This window comes from Theobroma cacao, chromosome 1 (assembly GCF_053813885.1).
Source record: "Theobroma cacao isolate CCN51 chromosome 1, ASM5381388v1, whole genome shotgun sequence".
Lineage (NCBI taxonomy): Eukaryota > Viridiplantae > Streptophyta > Magnoliopsida > Malvales > Malvaceae > Theobroma > Theobroma cacao.
Genome location: NC_142639.1, coordinates 15,939,157 through 15,951,256, shown reverse-complemented (window position 1 = coordinate 15,951,256; position 12,100 = coordinate 15,939,157). Strand labels below are relative to the sequence as shown.

At 35.7% G+C, this 12,100-nt stretch overlaps 2 protein-coding genes across 3 annotated transcripts; one reads left to right on the top strand and one right to left on the bottom strand.

Annotated features, from left to right (window-relative positions):
* Positions 1–1,027: 1,027 nt before the first annotated feature.
* Positions 1,028–4,176, top strand: LOC18612694 (GTP cyclohydrolase I). Of its 2 annotated transcripts, XM_088803959.1 has the most exons (3): positions 1,028–1,811; positions 2,601–3,822; positions 3,904–4,176. In XM_088803959.1, the coding sequence occupies exons 1-2, from the start codon at positions 1,598–1,600 to the stop codon at positions 3,794–3,796; spliced, it is 1,410 nt and encodes a 469-aa protein (XP_088660085.1). In that variant the 5' UTR covers positions 1,028–1,597; the 3' UTR covers positions 3,797–3,822; positions 3,904–4,176. The 2 variants fall into 2 exon arrangements, with proteins under 2 accessions (XP_088660085.1, XP_017974216.2); XM_018118727.2 differs by having other exon boundaries at positions 2,601–4,176.
* A 1,460-nt stretch (positions 4,177–5,636) lies between these two features.
* LOC18612693 (uncharacterized) lies at positions 5,637–11,733 on the bottom strand. The gene is made up of 9 exons (XM_018118787.2): positions 11,550–11,733; positions 11,381–11,450; positions 11,020–11,226; positions 10,041–10,210; positions 9,741–9,915; positions 9,442–9,653; positions 8,530–8,655; positions 8,303–8,406; positions 5,637–6,022 (listed from the first exon to the last, which is right to left on the bottom strand). Exons 1-9 carry the CDS (start codon positions 11,587–11,589, stop codon positions 5,867–5,869), a joined length of 1,260 nt encoding a protein of 419 aa, XP_017974276.1. The 5' UTR covers positions 11,590–11,733; the 3' UTR covers positions 5,637–5,866.
* Between the last annotated feature and the right edge of the window lie 367 nt (positions 11,734–12,100).

Here is a 12,100-nt window from a genome sequence, read left to right as displayed (position 1 = left end):
AATTTTAATTCAATCTAATTTACATCCGAATTTAAATATAAATAATCAAATATAAGAATTTAAATTAAATTACACTACTATGTATGACTTATTGAGCTACCTGACATAGTCTGAAAATCTTGAATTATAGCATAATAGATATCCGCGCATATATTCACAACATATATAATATAATGTGGTTGTTAAGAAAGCTAGATGGGCTGCCCCGGTATAGCATTCAATCTTTCATCAGCAATAAGCAGCTTTAAAGGATGCCAATCTTAGGCATGGATTTGACTTTTGGTTGAAATCTTAATCAAAGTTGTTTTACTTGAGAAGCTTAATTTATTAACCAGTCACCTAACCTCTTCTCCAATAGTTGCGAAACCAATGATTTACGTGGTAGATTTCTGATCATAAATAGCTTAAAAATTATGACGTTTGATTAAAGGAATTCCGTGTACTTGTTGATTGATCTTTTTGGTAAAAAAAGGTTGCTTCACACAACAACTGCAATTTTCAGTGATGGTCGAGAGAACAGATTGAGTAGAATGAATGCATTCCTAATAAAGCATTAAAAGAAGCCAGACTCATCATTACATTCTATCATTATCATCAACATTTAATCATCGATCAGCATGTCTGAAAGCATTTCAAATATTGATGTTATCCCGTTGTAGTCCCAAAAGTAACTTTGTGTTTTTTTTTTTTTTTGTTTTCACAGGCACAAACACAAAATTCTACCGCAAAATCGTAAAGGAAAAAGACAAATTTACACCAAGATTTGAGGATGTGGGCGATGACCAAATTTGCCCATAACCCTCGTGGTGGCTAACAAGCAAAGATTCGGGGACATTCGGGCTCTTTTCGCTTTGGTGGGTTGGTGAGATGTGCCACCTTCTCCTCCTACCCATGTTAGATTTGGGCCCCATCCATCCTTTGACCCACACCCACAACACGCTTTTTGGCTCATGCCCCTCTCTCTCCATCCTGGTGTCAAATAGTCAAAAACCAAACACTCAATTTTGCCCTTAAAAAGAGCTCCGGGAAGGCTATAATTTTCAAGGTGCCAAAATACCCAAACCTCTCTTTCCCTTTCCCCTTCATCCTCGAGGCGCCACCACCATTGTCTTTTCTCGGCAATATTGCCTCAGTAGAGATAACGAAACAGTGGAGGCTGCAGCAGCAGGCGAGATAGCTTTTGCACTCCCGTACAAATACAGCCCTTCTGAATGGGCCCCACCCCTCACTTACCTCTGGCAAACAAGATGTCGTCTTTCTTTTATTAAAAAATAATATAAAACATAGGAGAAGATCCGCACATTTCAAAGGCCAACGGCAGCCCTACATATCCCTTCCTTTCCCTTCGCCTCCTCCTCTGTCTCTGTTTCCTCAGCTGATCTCTTTCTCTGTTATAGTTATTCATATCTTTCTTTTACGTTTTTTTTTTTTTTTGCATCTGGGTACCTCGGATTTGACAAGTTTCTTTATTAAAATTTGGATTTCGAATTAACATTCTGATTGTCCCGTGGATTTTTGGATTGATTCAAGCTTTTGATTTTCATTAGTTTAAATTTGGATCAAGCTTGGTTTCTTTTTGTCTTTTGTGGTTCTGTCAATGGGCGCTTTGGATGAGGGCCATTTTTGTGCTGACCTTGAGAATGGAATGAAGCTGGATATAAGTGACCTGGGTTTGGAGAAAAAACCAGAGACTATAGCTATTGAGGATGCTGTGAAAGTTCTGTTGCAGGGTCTGGGTGAAGATGTCAATAGAGAAGGTCTCAAGAAAACTCCTCTTCGTGTTGCCAAGGCACTTCGAGAAGGAACTAGAGGTGCTTTATATTTTCTTTTCCTTCTAAACCCACCCTTTCTTTTCCCTGATTCTAGTTTCTTATGATAGTAATAGTAATTACTATAATTTCTCTAAGATCTGCATGTTACTTTTATATATTTTATAACATGCAGACCCGGTTGAAGAAGGTTGTTAATTTTCACTCTTTGGAGTCTGGTTCAGCTATAAAGTAGAATAAAGTTTTTGTCTTTTGTTGAGACCGAATTAGCTAGAGAATCTTCACTATCTTCGATGGTGATGGGAGTGATCTGCTCTAATGCTCTTGCATTAGTTTCGTTTTGTAATTCGCAATCAATATGTACAAGGTTGTTTTTTCTTCTTTTTGGTCCAGTTCCGAGGTCTTATTACTGTTGGCAAACCAACATGCAGATGCTGTCCATGTATTAGTTTCCTTTTTCTGCTGCATGGGACTTAACCGGCGTGATCAAGCCAAAACAAACAAATGCAACAGAGAAATATTATTAAAGCATGAGTATATTAGGGTTGTTTGATTAAGAATGTTTGGGCTTCAGCTTGCGAGTAATGGGCTCCAATATAGACATTAGCATGCGAGATTATATATTGTTTATATGAAGTTTTGGAAGCTATAATAAGGTCCTTTACCAGTGATTTATTTGTATAAGATGTGTCTACTTTCCTATTGATTGAGAATTGTTATGCATGAATATATTATGTTTGTTTACACATAGGCATATGTATTTGCATGTGTTCTTGAAATCTCATATTCTGTGCTAAGCTTTGATCAAGGCTTTTCCATTAACTTCTTCAGGTTACAAACAAAAAGTAAAGGATATTGTTCAGGGAGCTTTATTCCCTGAAGTGGGTTTCCATGATGGAGTTGGTCATGCTGGAGGAGCCGGTGGGCTTGTGATTGTTCGAGATCTTGACCTGTTCTCATACTGTGAGTCTTGCTTGCTCCCATTTCAGGTTAAGTGTCATGTAGGATATGTGCCATCTGGTCAGCGGGTAGTGGGATTAAGCAAACTCTCTAGAGTTGCTGATATCTTTGCAAAACGACTGCAAGACCCACAGCGTCTTGCTGATGAGGTATGTTCAGCTCTGCACCATGGAATCAAGCCGGCAGGGGTTGCTGTTATACTCCAGTGTTTCCACATTCATTTCCCAAATCTGGAGTCCATCTTTCTTGACGCACAGCATCAAGGATGGGTTAAGGTGCTGGTGTCTTCTGGTTCAGGGGTTTTTGAAAATGAAAATGCTGTTGCTTGGAGTGATTTTCTGGGTCTTTTGAAATTCAGAGGAGTAACTGTGGAGAAAATTCTAATTAGGGACTCTACAGAACAAAGTTGGTGCCCTTCCTATTCTTCCTCAGGTGCTAAAATTTCCCCTGAGTTAGTAGCACCCAACCCTGGAATGGTTGCTGCAGTAGCTTCAATACTGAGATCTTTGGGTGAAGATCCATTAAGGAAAGAGCTTGTAGAAACTCCTACCCATTTTGTGAGGTGGTTGATGAACTTTCAGAATACAAACTTGGAGATGAAGCTGAATGGCTTTGCTTGTGGCAGAACAGATCTTAAACGTAGCAGGGAAGTCTGCTCCCACAATAATGAACAGATGCATTCTGAGTTGAATCTATCATTCTGGTCTCAATGTGAGCATCATCTACTTCCTTTTCATGGTGTGGTCCATATTGGATACTTCTGTCCTGAAGGATTCAATCCCATTGGAAAGACCCTTTTGCAGTCAATAGTACATTTTTATGGTTTTAAGCTCCAAGTACAAGAAAGACTCACCAGGCAAATAGCGGAGATGGTTTCATCAATCTTAGGTGGAGATATCATGGTAGTTGTGGAGGCTAACCACACCTGTATGATTTCTAGAGGGATTGAGAAGTTTGGCAGTAACACAGCTACCATTGCTGTGCTAGGTCGATTTTCAACTGATCCTGCTGCTAGGACTATGTTTTTGCAGAGCATTCCAAACAGTACTACATCTGGAATATTGTAGTTATAACCTGAAGTACTTTTTCAGAGGTTATTTCTTTGCCTCCGTTCATGCTTTTTCAATCTGCAGCAGTGCAGAAAATGATATATTCATGGATTACCAAAATGCAGCCTGGGTTCGTTCCAGTAGATTATTGGCGGCAGGAATTCCATTTATTCACAGAAGGTACAACAATTGAGATTCTTTTTTTCCCCACCGTCGGTAACATAAATCCTCAAAAATTTTCTGGGGTGAGTCATTGATTCCATTATTACTATTCTGGGCATACTCTTGTTTTTTTTTTTTATTATTAAAGATTTCCATGTAACAACGAAGTTGGTGAAATTTGTACACCAATAGAAAACATGGAAAATAAAAAATATATATTAAGGTTAAATTTCTCACTTTATTGTTATAATTTTTATTTGAGCATCTATATCTTTTTTTAATATATTGGCGATATAATGCCCATAATCACACCTAACTGCAGCAGAAAATACTGCTTCTACTCAATCCTCTGTTATTTTCAATCTTGCAAAACTAGCAACTTTTGTCATACCACTTCTCCCAAGTGCTCCACAACAAGGATGCTTTTCCATTAGGATATAAGGGGGTCAGATTCGTGAAGCTTTAGTTAAAGGCTCAATTGTTGGTAATAGGTACATGCTGTTATATGTTTTATCTTCAGAAACTTATGGAGTAGAAAATCCGACCCGAGTGGGATTTCCAATTTACGCGTACTCAAGTTAAAAGGACAATTCCTGTTCAATTAGAGCCAGAAAAGTCTCAGCATTAGGCCATAAACCTCCTCCACAAGACCACAACCTTTTAGATTGATGCAATTTGTCAAGCTGCCAATGTTAAGGAATACTGGTAGCAAGTTCAGAAATCTGTGGTTGGAATGTCAGACCCATCTTTTGCCTTAATTCTTTTCCTGCAATCTTTTTCCTCAATAATGTATGGAGACCATAGTTCAATAACAGGATACCTAAAATCTTGTTTAGTGCCAGAAGTTGTGTCTTGGTTTAGCATTGAGCATACGAGTCTCCCTAGTAATGACCTCGTGGCTTGTAGATGGCCCCTATCCTCAAAGTCTAATTTTATCCATTACCCAAGCTCAGATCAAGAGGATTAATACTGCTTTCCTTCTGCTAAGGTAGGCCGAGGAATTTAGAACTAAATCAGCCCAATCCACTATATCCATTTGAAAATTCAGGTAGTCAGGCTCAGGTTCAAATGGTTACTTGGTTTGTGATCTTCGATTCAGATATAGACGTTTTTCTTCATCTCAAAGCCGGTATTTGGGAAGGCGGCATAACCCAGGAAACTTCCTATGAATGCTCAGCTGACACATGAATAAGCTGGAGGATTGAGAAATCCAAACGACCACTCACTCGGGTTGCTGTAGACCAAGCTCAAAAAGACTCACCCCCTTTACAAGCAGGTCTATAGACCCTTGGTTTTGCGGCCCCAGGCCTCAGTCAGAGTTTAGCCGGCCATGGCGATTAACATGCTCCATCCACTCTCATATCTGCCATAGCTGAAATGATCGGTAGAAGACAGCATGCCCTCATCCAAGCAAGGAATCACATAAAATGAACTTGCAGGAAAAAGAGGTATATCACCTTATTAATCTTTTCCCTAGTGACAAACAAAAATCCTTGCAACAGTGATACTCAATATCATTATCACTATGTCACCCGCAAGTTCCACCTCACAAGCCAAAATATGATTGGAAGTATTAATAAAGAATTCAGCAAGGTGAAATTAAGTATAGCATTCGGGTAAAGAACAAAAATGTTACACTTCCTAAAAAAAATAAAGCAAAACTTCAGACATGTACGATATCAAATGATTACATTAGTTTACGCTTGACAAGTGGATATAGCTTAACATTATCAACATTCTCATTGTCAAGTATACAAGAGTACAATGCATTGTAAATTCCAGAGTGATACGAAAGGTTATTCAAATGGGCAGCATTTAATATGAAAAGCTTATTTCATTTACACATGAAGTCACTCAAACTATGTTTATCTTCCATAAGAATTTGATTAAAGGGCAACAAACCTGACATAAAAGGTAAATGTACTCCTAGTCTAACCACTTGTGCCAGATGGTACCCCGATCTCTGCGAGATTTTGATTTGCGGGCATGGTCCACATTCAGATGTTTCATATGAGCAGATACCATTGCGATCCCAAGGTTTATTAGCAGACAAACACACGCAGGTACAGAAACCTTGTGCACCTGCATGCAACATACCATAGTCAGCATACTTGCGACACAGAGGACTGCTTGTGCAAGAAAAAAATTCAATAGCAAACAAGAATGATGTTACAAAAACTATAATTAGTCATGTCCCTTTCGGCGGGGTGCACTTTATATCACCAGTTGTACACCATTCAGAAGAACTGAATTGTATTTCTTACCACATATAAAACCTGTATAACATAGAGTCTGCACGATCAAGAAATATAAATTTTGCATATTACATTTAATAAAACCTAGTTTCGACACATCCATTGCAGAAAACTACTCTGTTGAGAACCAACAATCAAATTAGGGGTTTAAATGGTATATTGTAGTGGTAAAATTGCTATCCCTGAACCACCAAGAGAAGAGGCAAACCACTTGCATTGGCATCTGCCCAGAAATGAGTACCAAAACTAGGGACAAACTTGAAGTCACAAGCTTCTCCACTAAATAGTATATTTATCAAAAAAAAAAAAAGAAAACAAATTGCATCAAAATGAGAAATACTTCCACAAGGAGTTTAAAGCCAGCTTAAGAGGCAGCATTCGAAGGTTCTTGATAAGAGAAACTTATGGTACGTTTGGTTGGCGGAATAGATAGGAATGGAATAGAACAGTTATTATGTGAGAATAGAATGAGGTGGGAATAAAATAGAATAGTTATTACTTAGTTTGGTATGACAAAAGGAATAGGATAGGAATAATTATTATGACTTTTTGTAGTGTTTGGTTGGTAGCAATAATTTTAGAATAAGAAAGGAATAAAAAATAAAAAGACAAAAACCCTCTTTATTATTTATATGACATTTTATTTTTATTAGATTTTTTAAATATTAATAATCTAGAATTTAATTAAAATATTAATAATTAATAGTTTAAATATTAATATTTATTTAATTTAAATATTATTATGATTAATTTTTATTTTATTTTATTTTTAAAATATTAATAATTGATAATTTATTTAAAATATTAATAATTGATAATTTAATTATTTATATTGTAAAATATTAATATTTTATTTAATTTAAATATTATGATGATCAATTGTTTTATTTTATTTTATTTTTGAAAATTAATAATTGATTATTTAGTTAAAATATTAATAATAGATAATTTAAATATTAATATTTTATTTAATTTAAATATTATTATGACTAATTTTTTATTTTATTTTTTAAATATTGATAATTGGTAATTTATTTAAAATATTAATAATTGATGATTTAATTATTAATATTGTTTATCTAATTTAAATGATATTATGTTTATTTATTTTTAATTTATTTTGTTTTTAAATAGGAATAATTTATAATTTATTTTATTAATAATTGATAATTTAAATATTAATATTTTATTTATATTTTAATATTAATATTTTATTAAAAGTTGGAATCAAGTGAGAGAAAGAGGAGAAAGAGAGAAAAATAATATTTTTTACAAATGAAGTTGTAATTTTTTAAACTTGTAACGGGTATTTTTGTCTTTATTAATTTTTGAATTTATTCCTTAACCATGGAATAGCTAATATCATGGGGGAGGGTGGTATTAGCTATTCCTTGATTTTGAAGGATTTTGAAGAATAACCATTCCATAGGAATGGCTATTCTTTGGACCATTTTTTAACCAAACAAAAGAACCAAAATTCCTTCAGAATAAAGGGGGAATGGCTAACCAAACATGCTATTAGAGTTTGTGAACTGTGTTGTGCACAACGAATTTGACTTGATGGTTGGAGGCAGACGAGTAAACAGGGCAGGGTTATAAAGGCGGTCACCCTTTTACATAGATTTGACTGTTGCATGAACATCGGGGCCATTAGGACAGAATTGTGAGATTCTCCATGTAAGAATGACTTTGCTTATTCTCTGTTTTTGTTTTGCACAACTAATATGAATCCAAGTGCACTTTTACATGCTTCTTCATCTTTTTTATTTTGAATTGACATAGACCAGAGTCATCCGCTAAAATCAGTAATGTTTGGGATATTCTGGGACAGAGGAAGCAAAATATTGATATCACTGGTTCAAACAAGGTTCCTGAAATATGATTACATTGCATGGAAATTCATACTGCAAATTAACAGATACAGATATACATCGGGTTCCTACCAGCTGCTTGAGCTAAACTTAAGAGCTTATATGCATTTGTGCATGTGTGTGTGCACATCTGTGTGAGTTATGATGATAATATCAAATATGTACAAGGTTCATCCATACTTTAAACTGTGTAAAATGAGAAGCAGCTCAGATAAATCTTACAAGAAAAACCATACCCGGTCAAGAACCCAGTTCTTTCGAGGAAGGTTTCGATCTGCATGCTCAAGTGAATACCGCAACATTTCAACAATTGTCAACTCTGTTATTGGATCACAGCTTTCTGCAAGCTCAAAAGTTTATACTTAATAATTTATAATCACTAGTATAAATTACCGAGTGATAAAAGGTAATTGAATTGGATCAAGAATGTGAAGACAGTCAAAAAGTAACTTGATAAAATCACCTGGAATGTCAAAAATTTGTTTCGCTGGTGGAATTCCCAGAAGCTCTCCCAAATGGACACGAATACGCAAACGGTCAGACAGCGAAAGTAAATCACCATGTGTGACAACAACAACAGGTTTATCATCTAAAATACAAGAAAAAGGAAGCATTTAGCAATTTGATCACCCTATATAGACATACAGAGAGAGAGAGAGTGACAGAGAGACTGATCTAAATACTAAAAGTAAGAAGAGACAAGGGAAAAAGCAAGAATACAAAAGATAGAGATGAAACATTTAACCAACACATTATGTTCAAACTAGCAGCTAATGTTTTAGGACACTCAACACCATTTTAAGTTGGCTTAAATTTTGAATTTCTTGGATTCACATAAAGTTTCTTTTGTAAAAACACTGACACAAATATCCTACTACAGAAAAGCCACCTAAACTTTGAGGTATTGGTAACTGAATTTCCAATTGCTTGCAAAACAGATTTTGTTCAAAGTCTTTCATCAGTCCTTTTATCCCTCCCATTTGAAGCTTGAGGATAACTTGCCAGTATTCTCTCCTCTTTCTCTGGCATATCACCAGAGAGGGAAACTCCTAGTTTTTCTCACTTGATTTTCTATTTTCCCAAGCTAAAGCTAATATGCTGTCACTGACGTTCAATACCCCTTTTATAATGCCTTTTCTTCTGTCATTTTGTGCAATGTCAAAATGAGGGGGAGTGGGGTTTGCCTGTATCTCGCAGTTTTTTTTTTTTTTTGGGTAAGAAATGCTTCCTTCTTCTGTATTCTTTTCTGCTTATAGCACTAGTTACAACCACCTATTTCATTTGAGCATTCCCACAGCCATAAATTATCAGTAAATTAAAACAAGACATAGAAAAAGGGGGAGAGACGTGAAATAAAAATTACTGATGTATTAACCTTTGAATGACAGGTGCGGGCAATTAAAAACTTTAGTAATTAATTGTATGTACTGTTTCCCTTCATTGTCATCACCTTCCATGGATTTCAGAAATGAAACACCATGAACAACAAAAATGACAAAATTAACCTTCCTCATCTCAGTGGACTGACAATTGTCTTCTTGAGTTTTGCACTTCATTCTGCTCCTTAACCTTGAACCATCTGATTCCCTGATAAGCAAATCAGAGAGATGAATTAATCTAAATGGGCAAAACTATATGTGTCAAAGAAAATGCTGGTCAAATAGGAATTCAAACCTGATAATTAGTTCTCCATGACGAACACCTTTGGTCATCCAACACTTTATCATATCAATGTTTTCAGACTTGGCATCACTCAAACTTCTGGTATCGTAAAGACAGAAAGAAGTCGAGCCTCTTGGGATCATATATTCTTGAAGAAAGTAGGTCCCATCTCCAACAGATGGATTGTCTGCTTCAGAGAAAAAACAGATTAAAAGTTGAGTAAAATATAAGATTATCTAGTAGCAAATAATTCAAAGTGAAGACAGCTTCTCCACAAATTGACATTGTAACAAACCAATGACATAACAATACATGATACTTGAGCTCTTTCTGATGCAAACTTGTCATCTTCAAATATTCTTGAGATTTTGTTTATAAGACTGCTTTTTCCACACCCTTTTGGACCAACCAAAAGGAGGGTCGTCGTTTTTGGCACATCATAGTCACTGCCCACATTGTCAATCCATGCTCCAGGGACATAGCTGTTAATGTCAAGCAACCATATCAAATCAGGCCACAGAAACTGACTTTTAGTCATCATAAACAGAATATTGTAGATGTTTCAGCTCAACCAAAAATACTGAGAGAACTATTGTGGCATGAAAGGCCAGCACACAGGCTTACAGATATCAGTTATATCTGTTTAAGAATACTGCACATTGCAGCCACTGGTTAAATGAAAACTGACATTTACCTGGCAGGTGAAATATAAACCAAATATAATTACAGAAATATTAAGTTAAATAATAGCGTAGTAAAAATGTCTTACATGTCAGAAATTTCTTCACCATGTTCAATTTTAAGAGAAATCAAGCACTGAACGTCTAAGGCAATTGCAAAGAGGTTTCTAAACTCCAAAGTCCATATTACAGAAAGTGATGTGCACACTCTAAGAAAAACTGGAAATCAACAAGCCAAAACAATTTGCAGTTTAAGCAGATTCTATATGCAAAATGTTTTTATCTTGACAGCCTTAGATGTGAGAAAAATGTAGTCCTCCTTGTATGAAATGTTCTGGTTTATAACATAGACCAAAATAAACTGACACCTATGCTCCTGGTTTCAGAGAATAAGGCTTCGATTGCAGGTTTTATTTGGCAGGTGCTACAATGCCTTTCAATTGAATTCTTTACACAAGTAATCTTAATTTCTCTCTAACAATGAAGAAAAATGTGCCTTAATTGTTACTTCAACCTTTCTTGTCTTTTAAATCAAACAGAAAAAAATTTAAAAATGGTCTTGTATAGGTGCGACACTGCACGAAAAAATGAATTTGAGCTAAAATGAACACCTCAAAATCTTGCTCTTGGCCTCATCCAGAATTTTGCTGTGAACCCGCAATGGATCATAACTCTGAAAGACCTCTGAGTAAGTATTGCGCCTCCTCCTTTGATTAGCTTCAATCTCCAAAGAAGAGGTCGAGAAAGGACCAACTTGGTCGAGTTCGCCAGAAATCACCCGATTATCTTGGCTGACTCTCCCATCCTCGACCTTCACGCTGAAGTCAGCCCTCAGACATTTGAAACCAAGCTCAGTATTCATTATTTAAAATATATTAACAATCTATAAAAAAAAATCTGAGAAAAGAAAGGAGATCATCTCATTGCAGGAAAATTTGTAGAAAAGAAATAGCAAAGAATAGAAGGAAATACCTGGGAAAATTGAAGGGTTGGGATGGCAATGATGGGTTTGAGTAATCTTGGTCCATTGAAGATTTTTCCTCTAACATGTTTAATGTTTGCAAATATCAATGCCGATATGTTACAGTATCAAAAGGCAAATGAGTACCAGGAGGAAAACTAAAAAGAACAAAGAGAGTACCAGGAGTGGGAATGGGAGGATTGATCTGATGACCACCCATGTTTTTGCTTGCTTGATTGTACTTGGCTTGTCTTCTGTCCGAACTGAAAAGCTGATGCAAGTAACTTTGTATTCTCAATTCATTGCCTTATCAAGTCCAGGTAAGGACCTCAGGTGTGAAAGCTGACATAGACTTTCCCAAGTCAATTTAGTTTATTGCAAGTACTTCCAAAATGAATGTCGTGAAAGTTTTACTAGGCCTTTGACTCGATTGCCAAAATCTTATCCTGTGTATTTTTGTGCACATCATTTATTACACTTCCTTTCTAAGTGGATGAGATTAATCAGCACATAAAATCTCATCCAAACCAATTCCTTTCACTACCTGATTATGGTCTTAATAAGATTAAGACTCGGAGTGAAGCTTAAGCTAAGCCATTAGATTGCTGGCAAAACATGGCCGTCTCGTCCCTCAACCCAACAACCATACTTCAGTTTATTTTATTTAATGCCTTCAGCTGAAGTTGCTTTAGGCAAAGGCAGAGGAAATTAGCCTTAAATTATCTCAATGT